Source organism: Populus alba, chromosome 17 (assembly GCF_005239225.2).
Source record: "Populus alba chromosome 17, ASM523922v2, whole genome shotgun sequence".
Taxonomy (NCBI): domain Eukaryota; kingdom Viridiplantae; phylum Streptophyta; class Magnoliopsida; order Malpighiales; family Salicaceae; genus Populus; species Populus alba.
Genome location: NC_133300.1, coordinates 5,696,027 through 5,716,490, shown reverse-complemented (window position 1 = coordinate 5,716,490; position 20,464 = coordinate 5,696,027). Strand labels below are relative to the sequence as shown.

General features: G+C 30.4%; 3 protein-coding genes and 4 non-coding genes across 7 annotated transcripts; all 7 read right to left on the bottom strand.

Moving 5' to 3' along the window:
* Positions 1-2,936: 2,936 nt before the first annotated feature.
* Positions 2,937-3,854, bottom strand: LOC118054988 (uncharacterized). Its single transcript, XM_035066768.2, has one exon. The coding sequence runs from the start codon at positions 3,735-3,737 to the stop codon at positions 3,129-3,131; it is 609 nt and encodes a 202-aa protein (XP_034922659.1). The 5' UTR covers positions 3,738-3,854; the 3' UTR covers positions 2,937-3,128.
* A 3,119-nt stretch (positions 3,855-6,973) lies between these two features.
* LOC118055021 (small nucleolar RNA snoR80) lies at positions 6,974-7,098 on the bottom strand. Its single transcript, XR_004688592.1, has one exon. It is a non-coding gene; the product is annotated as a small nucleolar RNA snoR80 (small nucleolar RNA).
* Positions 7,099-7,196: 98 nt separating this feature from the next.
* On the bottom strand, positions 7,197-7,306 carry LOC118055020 (small nucleolar RNA Z152/R70/R12). The gene has a single exon (XR_004688591.1). It is a non-coding gene; the product is annotated as a small nucleolar RNA Z152/R70/R12 (small nucleolar RNA).
* An 82-nt stretch (positions 7,307-7,388) lies between these two features.
* LOC118055019 (small nucleolar RNA R11/Z151) lies at positions 7,389-7,474 on the bottom strand. The gene has a single exon (XR_004688590.1). It is a non-coding gene; the product is annotated as a small nucleolar RNA R11/Z151 (small nucleolar RNA).
* A 120-nt stretch (positions 7,475-7,594) lies between these two features.
* Positions 7,595-7,696, bottom strand: LOC118055018 (small nucleolar RNA Z157/R69/R10). The gene has a single exon (XR_004688589.1). It is a non-coding gene; the product is annotated as a small nucleolar RNA Z157/R69/R10 (small nucleolar RNA).
* Positions 7,697-13,660: 5,964 nt separating this feature from the next.
* On the bottom strand, positions 13,661-15,419 carry LOC118054989 (peroxidase 3). Its single transcript, XM_035066769.2, has 4 exons — positions 14,774-15,419; positions 14,505-14,696; positions 14,244-14,406; positions 13,661-14,159 (listed from the first exon to the last, which is right to left on the bottom strand). Exons 1-4 carry the CDS (start codon positions 14,981-14,983, stop codon positions 13,747-13,749), a joined length of 978 nt encoding a protein of 325 aa, XP_034922660.1. The 5' UTR covers positions 14,984-15,419; the 3' UTR covers positions 13,661-13,746.
* Positions 15,420-19,148: 3,729 nt separating this feature from the next.
* Positions 19,149-20,251, bottom strand: LOC118054947 (uncharacterized). The gene has a single exon (XM_035066711.2). The coding sequence runs from the start codon at positions 20,030-20,032 to the stop codon at positions 19,424-19,426; it is 609 nt and encodes a 202-aa protein (XP_034922602.2). The 5' UTR covers positions 20,033-20,251; the 3' UTR covers positions 19,149-19,423.
* Between the last annotated feature and the right edge of the window lie 213 nt (positions 20,252-20,464).

The window sequence follows — 20,464 nt, the reverse complement described above, 5'->3', positions numbered from 1 at the left end:
AACTGTTGGCCTGAAGGGCTATAGATAATAGTGATTAGAGGGAGTTTAAGGAAATCCTTGTCTCTTTTCTATGCGGATTTGACATTATCGCTTCAAAGAATAGCCTGTTTTTTAAAAAATTAAATGACTTGGGTTTTCACTGAAGTTTTGGACATAAATTACTGTGGATTGCGATTAAAGTTATAAAAAAAGATTTTTTTAACATGACACGAAAAATACAATATAAACTCGAATCGTAAAATTATAAGTGATTTGTTTTAACTAATTATATACTGATAAGTTCAGCCAAGAAATTAAATTACATTAAAATATGATAAAGGGAGTCAATAATATTATAATTAATGAGTAATTTAAATAAAATGAGAGAGATAGATAATATGAATTAATAAAATTAATGACATAGAGAAATAAAAAGTATCATAACAAAACTTTTCAATACAGGGGAATCTCTAAATGGTAGGAAGTATACATGAACCGGGAGACAACTTGGTTTTTCCCATCATAATAAGTTCTAATGGATTGTTTTTGGGTTGCAAGCTAATAAGTCCTAAACTAGTAATTAACTAATATAATTTCAATAATGAAATAAATTCCCAAACAATGTCTAATGTGCTAGAAATTTTTTTAATTAAAATAATTATTCAAAAATAAATAAATAAATAAATAAAATAGAATAATATAAAAAGTTTTTATGTTAAATTCCTTCCTGTAGCATGGATCTCTAATTTTTTTTTTATTATTCTTGACAAATTTGAATCCTGATTTCAAACATGTCATTCTCTTTCGTCTGGATGAATCATTGGGCCTATGCTATATGGTTGGAAAGCTTCAGATATCTAGTTTCCAGCCCAACTTTAATCGCAGAAAAATTATACTGGTAGCTCCAGATATGTCTCAAATAGTACATGAAGGTATAATTTGACATATTTGACAAAATTCATCTACTAACTTTGACCTTTTCAAATATTATAATCCTGAATTTCATTTGACTTGAAAATTTACCACAATATATTTTCATGTGTCTAATATTTTCCAATAAAATTTCAGCTCTATCCAATATACGATTTGAAAGATATATTCAATCTCGCAAAAGTGGTCAGCAGATATTTTAAGACCAAATTTGCATGAGTTAAGTCTGATTCTACTAATTTTGCATGAGTTAAGTCCAATTTTACCGGTTTTCGAGTTAAGTCTGATTTTACCGGTTTTCAAGTTAAGTCTGATTTTACTGGTTTTCGAGTTTTAGTTCGATTTTGCAGGTTAGATACATGTTAACTCGTAAAATCATACGCTTTTTTTACGAGTTAACTCGTGATTTTAATAACAATGATGGCGACAATGAAATATACTTAGGTATAATGTGTAATTAAGAGGACCATGAGAGGTTTTTTTTAGTATTTTAACGTTGTCTTTTCTATTTTACATTCAAAAAGTTGCTGGTGCGTGTACCACATATCTCAATGAGTGGGCGGTGCCCGTGCTATTAAGGGGGCACTTGAGACGCTTCCCAATGGTCAAATTTGGCCATACACCAACTAGATAGATGCACAAATGTGTCCTCTTCCACATGGTGCAACGCGTCTAAAGATATCATGGTTGGATTCCTGTCGGTGATTGATTGTTTGTGTTTTTTTTTTTGTTTTTTTTCTCTCTTCTGACAACTAAAGTGCACAATTGTTCTCTGCTTGTTTGTTGTTTGCTTGGGTCTATCAAACACGCTAAACCCAAATTACTTGGGTATGACAACTAATTTTGGTGCTAGACCAGGGCGCGGGCTGGCAACCATGTTTGGTGCCAGACCCAAACACGGGTCTGGTGTGGCCACTAGATCTAAATTTGTTGGGTCTGGTATGACCGCTAAACCCAAGGCTCGTGGGTTTTGCATTGCCGCCAGACTAAAATCGCTTGGGTCTAACATGATTATCAGACTCAAGGTGTTTAAAAGATTCTCTATACTTTTTTTAAAAAAATTTACATTTGAGAAAAAATGATATTGACCCTTTGGAGGGCACGAACTAGCATGTTAGTGGGTTCTAGGTTTTTTTTTTCTCTACAATGAGAAATTTTTTTTCAACCCCAATTGAATCAAGAATTAAAAAAGATCAAAGAGGGTGAATTAAATAAAAAGGGTGTTTGAAAGTGTATTAGAAATTGTTTTTTGAATTTCTTTTTACTAAAAATATATTAAAGTACTATTTTTTTAAAATTATTTTTAACATCTTCACATCAAAAATATAAAAAATAATTAATTTTTTTTTAAATCAAACTTTATTCAAACTCTAATACAAATTTAGCTCAAACAATTAAAAATTAAATGTATTGATATATTAGGATCCTAATAAATCTAAGGATTATAGTCTTGAACCTATTATCATTTTGGCTAGAGAATTAATACCTCAATGCTCAATATAATTAGATCCCAACATTTTATCAATCACCAATAATTTAATTAAATTAGTTTCCACTTTTTTAATTTCTAACATACCATTTTAAAAATTAAAATTTAAATATTTGTTATTGTGGTGTGATGTGTTTTTAATAGTATTTTTTAAATGAAAATATATTAAAATGATATTTTTGTTAATTTTTTTATTTTTAATATCAACAATAATTTTAGTACTTTTTAAAATGAAAAATAATTTAAAAAACTCGATAACACAAAAACAAATACTCAAATTAATTTATCCATTACCGGGTATACATGACTCCCTTAATACAAGCTCAGGTCGAATACTTAATCGTCATGAGTATTTCTCAGTATGAGGTTGAGATATTATTGTAAAAGATGCGCGTCTTGTTTCAACAAAATTAACCATTAATTAGGCGAGGGTATAATTTATGCACTCGAGCCTGTAAAACCAAGAGAAACTAACAATTTGATCTTTTCGGCCGTTAAACTAATTTAATCAAACATTATTGTCATAAAAAACTCAAGATTCAAAGTCTGATTTGGTTCAGATTCTTAATTGAATTAGATAAGATATTAATTGAATCAAATCCAATCAACCAAGCTGATTTTTAATGCCTTGGTTGATTTGACACAATGGACACAGTTTGACAGCAGCATAGCACTGTTCCTTAATAAAAGAAAGAAAAGACATTAAAGACAACAAATCTTGGTCCTTGAATCAACCAACTGGCAGCTTAGAGCGACACATAGGGCAAGAAGTACTCTTGGATAGCCACTTGACAATGCAATGGCAATGGAACAGGTGAGAGCATCTTGTAGTCGCAGCTTCAGACCCATCAGGAAAATCTTGCAAGCAAATTGCACAGCATAACTCTTCATTAATGGAACCCAGATTTTGTTGCTCAATCTTTACTTTCTTCAAGCATGGAATCGGTGGCTTGCAAGCTGGTAATACAGGATTCTCAGGGTTTTCGACAACATCCCACGAGACCGCCTTATCCTCGTCAACATGGATTCCAGTCATGATATTGAACCTCGGGTGCAGAACGCAGACAAATATGTGGTCAATTTCACCGTGGAGTTTACGAGCTTGATCAGAGATGGCGAGGTGCAGAGTAGCTTTCATGGCTGAAGATAAACTGATGTCTGTGTTGGTAAACATCTGCCTGTATCTATGATTCCTCAACACCAACTCCCACAGTCCCAACAGGAATTGTTGTCTACTAACTTGCAATCCAGCTTGCGATTCCTTGACAACAATGAACTCTACAGTAACCTTTTTGGAAAGAAACTGAGTTGAATAGACAGAAGATGACGATGGCTCCATGCTTTCGATTGAATACTTGCTTGGAGTTGGAAGAAAACCGATTAGCAGAGAAAGTGTGAAATTGTTTCCCTAACGAAGTCTTTTTATAGAGAGGAAATTAAAGGGTTTCCATGTCTGTTCCGGATTCCGAATGGAAATTGGTAAGTCTATAAACTGTTGGCCTGAAGGACTATAGATAATAGTGATTAGAGGGAGTTTAAGGAAATCCTTGTCCCTTTCCGATTCGGATTGGACATGATCGCTTCAAAGAATAGCCTATTTAAAAAAAAAAATTAAATGACTTGGGTTTCCATAGTAGTTCTAGGCAGAAATTACTATGAATTATGATTAAGATTGTAAAAATTGTTTTTTAACACAACATGAAAAAATACAATATAAACTCGAATCATAAAATTATAAGTGATTTGTTTTAACTAATTATGTATTGACAATTTTAGTCAAGAAATTTACTTACATTAAAATATGATAAAGGAAGTCAACAATATTATAATTAATGAGTGATCTAAATAAAATGAAAGAGACAGATAATATGAATCAATAAATTAATGACATAGATAATATTATAATTAAATCTGATTTTACTGGTTTTTGAGTTTTAGTCTGATTTTACGGGTTAGATAAATATTGACTCGTAAAATCGTCTGATTTTACGAGTTAACTCGTGATTTTAACAACAATAATTGCGACAATAAAATTTACTTAGGTATAGTGTGTAATTAAGAGGACCATGAGGGGCGTTTTAATATTTTCACATTGTCCTTTCTATTTTTTATTTAAAAATCTGTTGGCACATGTGCCACATGTTTCGGTGAGTGAGCGGTGCTCGCTCCATTAAAGAGGCACTTGAGATGCCTCTTGGTGGCCAAATTTGATCATATGCCATTTAAATAGATGCACATATGTGTCCTTCTCCACATGATGTGACGCGTGTAGAGATATTATTGTTAGATTACTGTCGGTGATCAATTGTTTGTATTTTGTTTCTCTCCTAACAACTAAAATGCATGATTGTCCTCTATTTGTTTGTTTTTTGTTTGGGTTTGACAAACATGTCAGGCTCAAATTACTTGAGTTTGACAATCATGTTTGGTGACAGACCTATACATGGGTTTGGTATGGCTGTTAGACCTAAGTTTGTTGGGTCTGGTATGGTTGCTAGACTCAAGGCTCATGGGTCCTGCATTGCGGCTACACCCAAGTCGCTTGGGTGTGGTATGACTACCAGACTCAAAATATTTCAAACATTCTATATACTTTTAATATTTTTTTTTACCTTTGAAAATAAAATGATACTAATCATTTGCAGAGCTCATACCAATATATTAATGGGTTCTAGGTTTTGTTTTTTTCTACAACGAGAACTTTTTTTCACCTCAATTAAATCGAGAATTAAAAAAGACCAAAGAATTGAAGGACATATTTATTTACTGTCTCAATTAAATAAAGATGGTGTTTGAAAGTGTATTAGAGGTTATTTTTTAAAGTATTTTTTTTTGTTAAAAATATATTAAAATAATATTTTTTTAAAAATTATTTTTGAAGTCATTATACCAAAATAAAAAATAATAATTTTTTTTTTAAAATCAAACTTTATTCAAACTCCGATGCAAATGCAATCCAAAAGCCCAAAAAAATTAAGAATTAAATATAGTTTTGAACCTATTATCATTTTGGCTAGAGAATTAATACCTCATTGCTCAATATAATTAGATTCCAACATTTTACTAATCACCAATAATTTAATTAAATTAGCTTTCAAATTTCGAACATACCATTTTAAAAATTGAAAACTTGAATATTTGCTATTGTGGTGATATGTGTTTTCAATAATATTTTTCAAATAAACATATATTAAAATGATATTTATTTTTTATTTTTTTAATATCAATACATTAAAATTATAATTTTTTTAAAAATCATTTTAATATTTTTCAGATGAATGAAAAATAATTTAAAAAACCCGTAACACAAAAACAAATACTTAAACAAAATAAGTGCGTCTTGTTTAAACAAAATTAACCATTAATTAGGCTAGAGTATAATTTATTTGGCACTCGAGCCTGTATACCAAGAGAAACTAAAAATTTGATCTTTTTGGCCGTTAAACTAATTTAATCAAACATTATTGTCATAAAAAACTCAAGATTCAAAGTCTGATTTGGTTCAGATTCTTAATTGAATTAGATAAGATATTAATTGAATCAAATCAAGCATACCACTGTTCCTTAATACAAGGAAAGAAAAGACATTAAAGACAACAAATCTTGGTCCTTGAATCAACCAACTGGCAGCTTAGTGCGACACATAGGGCAAGAAGTACTCTTGGATAGCCACTTGACAATGCAATGGCAATGGAACAGGTGAGAGCATCTAGTAGTCGCAGCTTCAGACCCATCAGGAAAATCTTGCAAGCAAATTGCACAGCATAGCTCTTCATTCATGGAACCCAGATTTTGTTGCTCAATCTTTACTTTCTTCAAGCATGGAATCGGTGGCTTGCAAGCTGGTAATACAGGATTATCAGGGTTTTCGACAACATCCCACGAGACCGCCTTATCCTCATCAACATGGATTCCAGTCATGATATTGAACCTCGGGTGCAGAACGCAGACAAATATGTGGTCAATTTCACCGTGGAGTTTACGAGCTTGATCAGAGATGGCAAGGTGCAGAGTAGCTTTCATGGCTGAAGATAAACTGATGTCTGTGTTGGTAAACATCTGCCTGTATCTATGATTCCTCAACACCAACTCCCACAGTCCCAACAGGAATTGTTGTCTACTAACTTGCAATCCAGCTTGCGATTCCTTGACAACAATGAACTCTACAGTAACCTTTTTGGAAAGAAACTGAGTTGAATAGACAGAAGATGACGATGGCTCCATGCTTTCGATTGAATACTTACTTGGAGTTGGAAGAAAACCGATTAGCAGAGAAGTGTGAAATTGTTTCCCTAACGAAGTCTTTTTATAGAAAGGAAATTAAAGGTTTTCCATGTCTGTTCCGGATTCCGAATGGAAATTGGTAAAAAAGCTGTACAAAAAATAGCCGTTGGGCACATAAAAAAGGAAAAGCAAGGGTTTCCATGTCTGTTCCGGAAACCTTCAATTCTCTGACTCCAGGTTTCATTTTTTTTACTTCATTAGACTTTTAATTCTAGAAAACCCTAATGTGATCAGGTTCAATCAACCCAACAGCCTCACTTTTGATTATAAGCAAGGGTTTGTCAGACAAGAAAATGTATGTGGTGTTTCCAGGATTAGATGGCACTGATATCAGCCATTAATCAGGATAGGCCACAAACTTTATATAGCACCCGAGCCATTATGCCAAGAGGAACCGATAATCCCCCAGAATTGGTATTGGGTGCAGCATTTCACATAATTAGCCCACACTTAACACATAATTAACAATGAAAACAAAATTAAACCTATGATCAATGTAGTTAAAATGGGATTAGAAGCTCAGTGGAAGGAGAAGTCGATATTAAAGAAAGCTCACGGCAAGTACTCAAGTACCTGTCCACTGCCCTTCAACACATTTCAAGTGCTTAACCTCTTCATAGCAACAAATCCCTTTTGATAAAAAAATCCATTAAAGCCAAAAATTCAAAATTAAAAACATTGATCACGAAATGGATTTTAATTGGAAGGGCTTCAGTGTGTGTAACAATCAGATCATTGACTTAATAAGCTCACTGAAATCCGCTAAGATTATTATGTTATCATCATAAGCCCAATTGCCCAGAAGGGAAAACTTTTTCTCAAGAACAGCAAATTTATCCCACAAAAACAAACCCAAAAAAATAAAAAACATGAGAAAACGAAGTGGGGTATAAAAGGAATGATAGAAAAAAGAAGGGTGCTCAGACAGCCAAGGGTTAGTAATCAAGTTCCGGGAGAAGAAGCCCGGATCAGAAACTCTAATCCACAAACAATTTGCTTCATCACAGCACTCTTTTATTGCATATAAGCAGCCTCTTGTGTACCAAAACACCATAACGCATAAGCAGAAATGGAGTGAAACAATGAAGAAAGGGAGAAAAAAGGAGAACCGAAAATGGGATTTTAAGATCTGATGGAGGTGGACAGGCAGAAGTCAAGAGATGATATTAGACTGTGAAGGTTTTGTTGTTTATATAGGGGCTGTAGTAAAGTGTTTGGTAGCATGAAAACTAGGGTTTCAGACTGGGAGTTTTTGGGTTTTAGGACGTGGGCTCTGGAGTTTTGAACCTTAGCATATTGACTAATCAATAACCGTACTTTTAATTTTTTAAATTTTAAATTATTTTTTTTGATATTTTTAAATTGTTTTAGTATGTCAATTTAAAAAATAAATTTTAACAAATAAAAAAGATATTATTTTAATATATTTTATATAAAAAACATTTTAAAAAAATAATATTTATCGTATTTTAAAATAGGTCTACAAGCTATTTTAGCCATACTTATTAAACCCGGACCGGCCCAGCAGGTCGATACCGGACCTAGTCAACCTGGTGGCTGAACTAGTCTGAGTTTGTCAAAAGACCTTCTAGTGCAATGACTTGGCCAAAACCAATCGACCTGGCCAAACTCGAGCGAGACTCGATGTTTTTTTTCTTTTTCAAATATGGTTTTTTTTCCTATACCCCTCTTTTTTCATATTTTTTAATTGCTTATTAACACTTTTTTAAGTTCACTATATAAATATTAGAAAAAGTGTTCTAATTTTCAATGTGGAATTTAAAATCCTTTAGTATATATACTTTATGTTTATAAAAAAAAAATATTTTTTTAATATGAGATTTGAAATCCTTTTGTATATATACTTTATGATTACAAGAAAAAAGTTATGTTTTTTTTCAATGTGGGATTTGAAACCCTTTAATATATATACTTTATGTTCTTAATAAAAAAATTATTTTTTCAATACGTGATAAAAAACTTTTTGATTTAAATACTTAAACTTAAAAGGATAACATAATATCTATTCAATGTGAGATTTGAAGCCCTTTAGTATATATACTCTATGTTTATAAGAAAATAATTATGTTTTTTTAATGTAGGATTTGAAACCAATTAGTATAAATACTACTATGTTCCCAATAAAAAGTTATTTTTTTCAATGTGGGATTTGAAGTTGTTTCGTATATATATACTCTATATTCACAAGAAAAAAATTATGTTTTTTCAATATGGGATAAAAAAAACTTTTCGAGTTAAATACTTCAATTTAAAAGGATAACATGATATCTTTTTAATGTGGGATTTGAAGTTTTTTAGTATATATACTTTATATTCACAAGAAAAAAGTTATGTTTTTTCAACGTAGGATAAAAACTTTTTTGGTTTAAATATTTCAACTTAAAAGCATAACATAATATCTTTTCAATGTGGGATAATTTTTTTTTTTTAAATATCCTTTTAAATTTCATTATTTACAACATGCATAACCTGAATTCATATAGGTTTTTTTTTCTTAATTTTTTTATATGAAATATTAAAACTTTAAATATATTTTTTTAATTTTTCAAGATTGACCCAATTTGATCCAGGTTGATCCATGAAACTCGGGACCCCAGCTTCTTGACCTGGTCAACTTTCAGGCCGGGTTTAATAGCTATGATTTTAGCGATTGCATAACTACTTCTTTTGTTTTGATTAAAGTAAGGTACTCATTAGCCATATTTTTCGTTTCTTTTCATTTAATTATTTTTTTCATTGCAGATAATAAATTTTTTAATTTTACATCATCAAAATAATATCATTTATTATATAGAACATTTATTTTGGGACTAAACATTTTGTTATTGTCTTAAAAAATAGAGATAAAAAGGATATATTTTTATATATTCAATTTTAAAAATGATATAAATCCATTCTAAAAATACTGCAGAGACAAATTTGTTTATTTTTATTTCTCCAATCAAATATATATATATATATATATATATATTTTTTTTTTTCTATATCTATCTTTTCTATCATAAAACATTAATAAAATACAATAAATTCTAAAGACTCTAAATATTTTTAAAATCAAGTTTTAAGATAGATTGGCTATTCATATCTAAATTAATATATTAAAAAAAATCAAAGAGTATAAAATTTTGTAGCTTTATATTCGTAATATAAGATTTGTGTTATTGGTCAATACAATAATATTTAATTATTAACAATTAACAAAACAAACTAAAAAATAAGGTGTTTTTATTGTTATTCTCCTCATAAAATACTATTAATTGTAATAATGTTTTTTTTTATTTGTCTTTTTCTTACAATTTTTTTTTTGTTTTCAATTTCAATTATATCCTTCAACATTATACTTAGGTTGGATTTTGTATTTTTTTCTTAATTTATTTTCATGAAGTTATTTATTCTTATGACTTGAATCATAAGTTTGACAAGTTAATTTGGTGGACTCAATTTTATTTTATTTTCCTAATTGTTTTTCTTTGTAATTTCATCATAAAAACATTGTGTTGATTGATAATTAGACTTCATGATTGTTTTAGTTTGTTTTCTATGATATTATCCTCATCTCATGACTCAAGTCACGAGTTTGATGGATTAAGTCGGGTTGACTTGATTCGGTTTTTGTGTTCTTTTTTAATTTATTTTTTTATTTCATCTTTCAATATTGGATTAATTGAGAATTAAACTTCATAATTTATTTCAATTTTCTTTCTATCGAGTTATCTTGGTTTCATGATCTGAGAAGCGGATTTGACAAGTTAACACAGGTCATTTTTTTTCAATTTCATCTTTCAACATTGAGTTGATTGGAAATTAGGTTTTATAATTTATTTTGATTTGCTTTTTATAAGGTTATCGTAATCTTATGACTCAATATGCGAATTGACATATTAACCTAGGTTGGCATGAATCAATCTAATAGGTTGTTACTTTAATATAATATTATTTTGGATATTTATTTTGAGTTAAACTATGATTTTATTAGTTGTTCGGGCTGCATTTGAACCCGTCAAGTTGATCGAGTCAATCCTTACACGATTTATTTTTTTTTCTACTAAAAAAAATATTAAAAAGCCTATTTAACTTTTATGTTAAAAAACTTTTGATCCGACCTGCAATATAGTGCAGTACAATGAACACCATTCAATGAAATAGTGTTTTAACAAACTTGGCTCTTTCTTAAAAAACCATTAATGGTATTTTTACCATGATTCAATGTCATTTTTAATTTTTTATAGGGTAGATTAGTTTTTTTCAATTTTTTAGAGCAATTAAATTACTTAAATACTTTTGAAAAAAAAAGGGGATAACTTCCACCCTAGAGCATTTATGTTTTTTTTTTTTTTTCATTTTTTCATTAAAATTAAATTACTTAATTAACTTTGGGTTCAAAATTAACAAAACTATCCTCCAGGAGTATTTAAGTTTTTTTCATGATGGTTTCTTTTGTCAATATTAAGTTTTTATTGGAATATTTTTTTATTTTTAAAAATATTTAATATATTTTTTTAAAAAAAACTTTGTTGGCGCGTACCACGCACGTGTCATAGGTGGGCACCCCCGCATCCTGCATGCAATGTTTATCAAGGTGTTTGGTCACCAAATGCTGCATTTCCAGGTGGTATTTTAAATGTTTCGGTGCCCCATCCGTGATGGGGTGGTGAATGTGCCAAGTGCACCTCTAATTTGGTGTTGGTAACTATTTTTTTTTTATTATTATCATTATTCTCTCTGTTGACCTTGAATTTAATGCTAACCTCTTTAAAATTTCAAACTAGTCCCTTCAATATTTTTCTTTAACTTTTGGTCTTTGCCCTTTCGATTACTATTTCTTTTATGTGTCATTTTGATTACAATTTTTTTTTTATTTTGAATAATATATAAAAATATTATTCTTTTTTAATTTCACCCATTTAATTTTTTTTTCATCTTTCAAAATTGATCCATATTCTTTTGACTAATATTTGTTTTGTTTGAGATCATTTTCTAATTTTTTATTTATTTTTGTTTTTACAAATTCATCCTACTTTAGTTTTTTTTTTCCTATCAAAATTGATCTTTATTCTTTTGATTGTTTTATTTTTTTTACTTTGACAAGTTTTTGAAATTGATATTTTTTTCATGATTTTATTTTCTAATATTAAATTTGGTTAAGAATTAAGTTTCTTGAATTTCACGAGTTTTAAGTTTTATAGATTAGACTAGGTTTATGAGGTTTGCGTTGGGTTTTCTTAGTTTTATTTTCTTTTGTTTAAGCTAGTTTTTTTTTTCATTCAATATTTATTTAATTAGAGGTTGGGTTCCATTCTTTTTATTTATTTATTTTATATAAAATTTTTTGTTGTTTTTAAAAATGACCCCAGTTATCTTGAATATTTTTATTTGTCATTCTTTCTTGGGTATTTTTAGCTAATTCTTTAAATTAATATTTATTTTTTTGATTCCTTCCTTTAATTTTTGGATTTTTTTTTTCAATTTCACCCCCTTTAATGTTTTTTAATATTTAAAATTTAGTCTTTAGTTTTTGAATGCTATTTATTTTATTTGAGATATATATTTTTTAAATTCATTATTCTTAAGTTTTTTTTTTTTCTATTAAATTTGATCCTTGTTATTTTTATTACTATTTTTTAGAGTTTAAATCAAGTTTAAAAGGTTTATTTGAATCTGCTTGATTTTATTTTTAAACTTATATTTTTTAGTTTTATTATTTAATATTTATATTATTAGCAATTAAGTTCTGTTTTTTTTCTGTCTTTTATATAAATTTTTTTAAATTTTCAAAACAACTTGGGTTATTTTTTAGACTTTTTTTTTCCCGATTCTCCATACTTTTTATATCCCAAGTTTTACTTTTTAAAAATATTTTTTATACATACTTACATCATCTAAAATATCTTTTTTTAACCAATAAAAAAAATGTTTTGATCCGCGATCCATGATGTAAAGCAGACCCACAAATCTAGTTAGTTCTATTCGTAGAGTTAGGAGAGTGAGACGTGCAGAGGAATGATTTGACTCCAATTTTTTCTAAGTTTTGAGTATGAAAAGGCTGGCCTAAATCATAGTTTTGAAATTCCATCAATCCAATAGGTTAATCCAAAGCTTAACTATTTAAAACTAGAATCAATAAGGTTAAAAAAAAAAAATAAAAGAAATAGAAAATTTGGTATAACTCAGTTAACTCGGCTGGAAACCTGTTATTTTTTTTTTATTAAAATAATATTTTTTTAATTTTTTTTTAATCTGACCAATCCAATAATCTAGTTAAAATCTAATAACCTGATCAAAACTTGAAATCCAGACCTTGAATATAAATGGCTACTAAACCAGATCTTAAAACTATACCCTAAGGTATAAACTTGATGCTTGAACAATCGACAAATTGACGACATCATGATGGGCTTTCACTATTAGCCTTTCCTAGGAGCACATAGTTTGTTTTTCCTAGGATAAATTTCTTCCAACAACGTTAGAATAAGGAGTTTTGTGCACTTCAAGTTACGTAACATCTGCAAGTCATTGTTACTTTGAAGTTAGAACCATGAAATCTCAAGGCATTGCTAAGGTATCCAATCAGCCTGGAAGTCTCCTTAGAACCTGTAGTTGCCAAGTATTTGAGATGGCAAATGTTTGGTTAACTTGTAGATTTTGATTATCACAAGTGAGTTCACATTATTCCTAATGAAAGAACATGAAAATAACATTACAATATATCACACCAAAAATAAAAAAAATAAAAAAATCCTCAAGAACAAATTGCGTATACCATCAAGACTTTTTGGATAATATTTGGTTACTGTTTCAAGATAGAAAAGATGCAAATAATGAAAACAAATGGGTATTATCTCTTGTATTTCTTGTTTTTAGATGATAGAAATTCACTTAAAATTATTCGTAAAACATATTTATTTTATACTTTTATCTTTTTTTTCTTCAAACAAATACATTCCTGGCTTAGAACACTAATCAAACACAATCTATGAATGGTATATTCTCTCTTCAATAAAATAAATAAATAATAAAAAACAACAAAAACAACACACTAAGCCTTAGCTATTAACCAAAGCACATTGCCTCCTAATCTCACCATTCGAGCCAGTTTTAACACGAATTCTGCCCATTTTCTCCATGGATTTGGAAAATTCAGAACGGAAATCTATTGAACCCTGTAGTATTTGTCGGATCATAGACGATGTATTAGAGTTCGTGGTCAAGGAAGCATCTGATTGAAATAGACCTCTTCTCTTCAGCAAGAGTTTATAGTAGCTAAGATCAAATGTCTTTCTGCTTCCAGGGTCCATCTCAACTATGGTAGTGTTATCGCTAATACTTTTGCACTTTCTAGCCTTCAAATTCGCAGCATATTCGCTATCTAGAGCTGGGTCTTCATCTCCAATCCCTGTGAAATTGTACAGCCGGTTCGAAAACGATTGACAATGAGCAATGCCAATGGTATGAGCACCTGGAAAAATCAATTTGATTAGATGATCCATGATTTAGCGCTGCAAGAATGCGTCACGCAGTGAAAATGTCAAACGGGACGTACCAGAAAGCAAGACCAGATCTTTCAAATCAAGACCTTGGTTAGCAAACAGTGTTCGTAGAGTGGTGAAGTTGATCATGGGAGATGGGACGCTGGACAAGGCCTCAGAGGACCTGGAGATCAAACCGTCTCGCCGGCCAGTCGGAACTCTCCAGAATGGACCTCCCTGTCAACATTGAAAAGAAAATTTATTTTTGTTTCTCGAGTAATGAATAGCATTAGATCATAGATTTTTGTTTTTGTTTTTGTTTTGGAGTTACATACTGTGGCTGCTATACTGTCCCTCGCGACCAAGGTGAGGATATCAGCACAAGACACAATTCCAGGACACTCAGCTTCAACTAGGCGTTTAACTCTGTCGATGAAGTCAAAGCCTCTGAGTGTTAGATTCGGAGTTGCTGCCTTTTCAGGTTGCTCGCCGGAAGTTGTGTTCAACAGCACCGATGCATCGCAACCCTGGCAAAAAAGTTTCCTCTCGTGTTATCTCACAATCTGAAAAATCAACATTCTGCAGTAAATATGCAAACACATACCCTGACAAAGCAATCATGGAAATGCATTCTGAGAAGGGTTGCAGCCAATGATGGAGCGTTGTGGATGTGTTGGTCTACAAAGCCTTGAACAATCTTCTCAGCTTTCGGGCAGCTTGTGTTATAAAAACCCATCTTTAGTTGAGCTTCGGTTGAGCCCATGAATGCTAAAACACCAATGATTATGATCCCAAAACACCCCATCCTTCCCATCTTGATCGTTTCTAGTTTTTTTTCCTCTTCCAATCGTGCTCTTTAATACTGTAAATGTAGAATCCTATTAGTCCATTCAACGAAGCAACTTCAGATGTACACTCAATGCCTTCTTGGGAAAGGCTTGTAGGCCTGGATCTGTGCTACAAGATGAGAAGCAAGATGAGAAAAACAGTACATCTAGCAAAACTATGGTTAGTACAGGACATCTAGCGAACAAACATGTGACATCTCGTATTATTGAGGCATATTTTGATCTAAAGTAGGCCATTAAGGACATGATTAGTCAAGCTTGTCTCTCCTAGAGTAAGTAAAGCAAGGCTACTGTGACGCCCCCCACACATCATCAAGGCCTTTTCCTTTTACTGCATCGATCTTTCGTTTTCTTATTGATTTGGCAGATAGCATTTCTCTTTTAATGGCATGCTAAAGTATTTAGAGGTGAAAACAAGATTGAGAGAAGGATAAATACAACTAGTTCACCTGCTCCATGGCGTCTGTGTTATCATAACAAAGAATATACACTGTCAAGAAAAGAATCTGACATTTGAAGAACTGGGAAGATGTAAGTATGAATCCACATAAAAAGCAGAAAACAGAGTGACAGAAGATTATATTGGAAAGATTGATGACAACAGGATATCTAGTATGATCTAGATCTGATCCTCTCAGTTTCATCTTCTGCTAAAAGGATTCTTCAGGGGTCAATATTGATTTGTAGGATCAAGAGAAAATTTGACACATGATTTCTCAGGCTAGGTATTGATCCTGTGCATGTATTGTGATTCTGTTCTGTATCCTTCACATCCAGTGGACACTTGGTCTCATCGAGCTCCTATTGTGTGTGTATAATTCCACTTTGATTAAGATTATGATGTTCACAAACAAGAACCTTCTTATCACTCTCTTTCGAAGATGGAAAGTGTCATAGCTTTAATTTCTAGCTTCAAATAGTTCATGCTCACTTACCTTTCTTTCAAACTGTTAATTGAGACGTGGTTGATCCTGTTTTTTATAAAAATTTAAATCTTTTCTGTTTTAAAATATATTTTTGAGTGAACACACACTTTAAAATACAATCAAAACTTCCCAAACGCATTTAAACCTTCTTATAAGAGAACTAACGATACATGGCAAGGAAAGGAATAGTTCATTGTTTCCCATCGACCTACCATCCATTAATTCTTCTGTACCAAGGCGTCTCAACGTCTAAAAGCACTGAGTTAGAGGCAGTTATCACTGAGTTAGGTGGATTGTACAGGCGTGCAGCCATTGAATGGAATATCACTTATTACCTTATTTTTCTAACCATTAAATTGTGTCTGGTCATATTGCTCTGGATTCGTATGCATCAAAATTGCTTTTGTCAGGAATGTTTGTTTTTAATGTCTTAAGAGGGTTTTTTTTTTTTTTTCCTTGAAAAAATTTGATTTATTTTTACTGGGAATTTTTTTTTAATATTTTCAAATTAATTTAATATCTTTTAATGAAAGTTGAATAGCATCAAATTCGAGAAATTATTGTTTACAAATGTCAAAAAAGTTGAATAGCATCAAATTCGAGAAATTAAAGAAAAAGTATTTGCATGATTCCTGCATCATAGGGCAAGTCTAGTCTAGTCTATTATTTGTTGGCTATCAATATCGTTGCTTTATCATCATCATCATCATCATCCCCCTGTTTGGTAGCTGGACCTTCATGCATGTTCATGCTAACTTGGACTATATAAGCCAAGAACAAATCACAATGTTGTCGGTGCTTCCTGTAACAAAAACCCAAAAAGAGGGGAGTGCTGTGAAAAAGGTGTGTTTTACTGTTCATTTAAATAGTAAAATGACGGTGTTTGCCCTCCCGAAGAAGGGTTATTATGATTCTGTTTTTTCTCAGGATTCATTGTTGAAATTTATGAGAGAGAGCTACTTTTTTAAAAAAACATTTTCATGGTATAATTGTTTGATTACTTTTAAAAATAAAATATTCTTTAACTGAAATTCAAAGATTTTTTTGAAAATTTTAATTTTTAAAGTATGATAAAATAATTATTGCTATTTAAATCTAAATTCCTTATTTATATATATAAAAAAAATTGTTGGGGCATGCATAACACATATCAGATAGTAACCCAATACATTGTTTTTACGCAGTGTGTACAACAGTTTAAGACAACTAAATATGACATTTTTGATGTTTTTTGATTCATAACAGTGGGGCCTACCTCCCATAGCAACATTTATGGCTTAATTCGTTCTAGTTTGGTATCAATTGACTTATCCCCCACTTCTTTTCTCTCTCATCCTTTATTTTCTAGCATGACCTGTCAAAATTTTAAAATAACCCTTCAGTTTTTTTTAAATTTGATTTTTGTTTTTTTAATTGATTTTTTTTATTTTATAGAATTGAAAATTATTTTTAATTTTATTTTTTTTAATTTCATAATTTTTCAGATGATCCTTATTATTTTGATTACTATTTATTTTATTTGAGATTATTTTTTAAATTATTTCATTCTCTTTTATTTCTTATTGCTATATTTTTTTTTTACTTTGACAAAAAAATTAATTATTATTTTTTTAATTATATCATTCAATATTAAATTGAACTTCTTAATTGAGCTTGAATTTAGGATTTAACAGGTTGCAAATTTAAAAAATAAACCTAGGTTTAAGATATTTGTCGGGGTTCATTTGTTTTTTTTTTTCAAGCTCATGCCTTTTCTGTTTCATTTTTCATCATTTGACTTAATTGGAGATTAGGCTTCATTGTTATTTTTTATTTGCTTTCTATAAATTTTTTTACTAATTTTAAAAATAATGCAGATTATCTTCTTTGTTAAGTTTATCTCTTTTTTTTAAAATAAAAATTAAATTAAATTAATTACTTAAATATAACCATAACATTTTATTTGGTTTGTTTTTAAGGCGGGTGATTGAACGGTGCATGCAAACTCTTTCAGTGATGTCATGCGGTCTTTCATAATAATATTACAATGGCGAGTTTTTATTTCTTTTTCTCTCAAGTATGATGTTGGTGACTCATTTTTTATAATTAATTGCTGATATTTTTTTTTAATTTATCTATTTTTTAATCATATTATAAAATTAACTACGCTTATTATTGTATCTTTACATGTTAATGGCTCCAAGTCTCATATTTTCATTACTTCTTTAAAAACACTATTATTGCTTGATTATCCTTTTATTTTTATGTTAGAAAGATTTGGCTTGGCCCACTGTATAATGCAGGCTATTAATTTAAATTTACTCGAGTTATTTTTTGTAAATATTTTGAATTGAATATTTTTATTTTTAGCTTCAATATTTAACTTATTAAAATTAGGCTCTTATTTAGTTTTGATTTGGGTTACATGATATTAGGACGGTTTCCTGCCTCAATATATTAATGGGTTCTAGGTTTTGTTTTTCTCTACAACGAGAACTTTTTTTCACCTCAATTAAATCGAGAATTAAAAAAGACCAAAGAATTGAAGGACATATTTATTTACTGTCTCAATTAAATAAAGATGGTGTTTGAAAGTGTATTAGAGGTTATTTTTTAAAGTATTTTTTTTGTTAAAAATATATTAAAATAATATTTTTTTATTTTTTTTAAAATTATTTTTGAAGTCATTATATCAAAATTAAAAAAAATAAAAAAAAAATAATTTTTTTAAAAAATCAAACTTTATTCAAACTCCGATGCAAATGCAATCCAAAAGCCCCAAAAAATTAAGAATTAAATATAGTTTTGAGCCTATTATCATTTTGGCTAGAGAATTAATACCTCATTGCTCAATATAATTAGATTCCAACATTTTACTAATCACCGATAATTTAATTAAATTAGCTTTCAAATTTCGAACATACCATTTTAAAAATTGAAAACTTGAATATTTGCTATTGTGGTGATGTGTTTTCAATAATATTTTTCAAATAAACATATATTAAAATGATATTTATTTTTTATTTTTTTAATATCAATACATTAAAATTATAAATTTTTTAAAAATCATTTTAATATTTTTCAGATGAATGAAAAATAAGTTAAAAAAACCCGTAACACAAAAACAAATACTTAATTAATTTAACCGAGATCAGGTTGAATACTTTATCATCATGAGTATTTTCTCAGTAAGAGGTTTGAGAGATTTTTGTAAAAGAAGTGCGTCTTGTTTAAACAAAATTAACCATTAATTAGGCTAGAGTATAATTTATTTGGCACTCGAGCCTGTATACCAAGAGAAACTAAAAATTTGATCTTTTTGGCCGTTAAACTAATTTAATCAAACATTATTGTCATAAAAAACTCAAGATTCAAAGTCTGATTTGGTTCAGATTCTTAATTGAATTAGATAAGATATTAATTGAATCAAATCAAGCATACCACTGTTCCTTAATACAAGGAAAGAAAAGACATTAAAGACAACAAATCTTGGTCCTTGAATCAACCAACTGGCAGCTTAGAGCGACACATAGGGCAAGAAGTACTCTTGGATAGCCACTTGACAATGCAATGGCAATGGAACAAGTGAGAGCATCTAGTAGTCGCAGCTTCAGACCCATCAGGAAAATCTTGGAAGCAAATTGCACAGCATAACTCTTCATTCATGGAACCCAGATTTTGTTGCTCAATCTTTACTTTCTTCAAGCATGGAATCGGTGGCTTGCAAGCTGGCAAAACAGGATTCTCAGGGTTTTCGACAACATCCCACGAGACCGCCTTATCCTCGTCAACATGGATTCCAGTCATGATATTGAACCTCGGGTGCAGAACGCAGACAAATATGTGGTCAATTTCACCGTGGAGTTTACGAGCTTGATCGGAGATGGCGAGGTGCAGAGTAGCTTTCATGGCTGAAGATAAACTGATGTCTGTGTTGGTAAACATCTGCTTGTATCGATGATTTCTCAACACCAACTCCCACAGTCCCAACAGGAATTGTTGTCTACTAACTTGCAAGCCAGCCTGCGATTCCTTGACAACAATGAACTCTACAGTAACCTTTTTGGAAAGAAACTGAGTTGAATAGACAGAAGATGACGATGGCTCCATGCTTTCGATTGAATACTTGCCTGGAGTTGGAAGAAAACCGATTAGTAGAGAAGTGTGAAATTGTTTCCCTAACGAAGTCTTTTTATAGAAAGGAAATTAAAGGGTTTCCATGTCTGTTCCGGATTCCGAATGTAAATTGGTAAAAAAGCTGTACAAAAAATAGCCGTCGGACACAAAAAAGGAAAAGCAAGGGTTTCCATGTCTATTGGAACATAGCACATGCTCCCACAGAAGCTAAAGCTGCAAACAATTCTTCAATACTTGCAGAACAAGCCACCCCTGCAGCCGACTCTCCTACACCAGAAGACTCACGAAGACTGGCCATAATATCATAAACACATTGTAATATTATGGATATAATATAGTTAGTTATATTCTGTTACAATTAGTTAACCGTTTGTTAACAGACGTTAGTTAGAAATTGTATATATA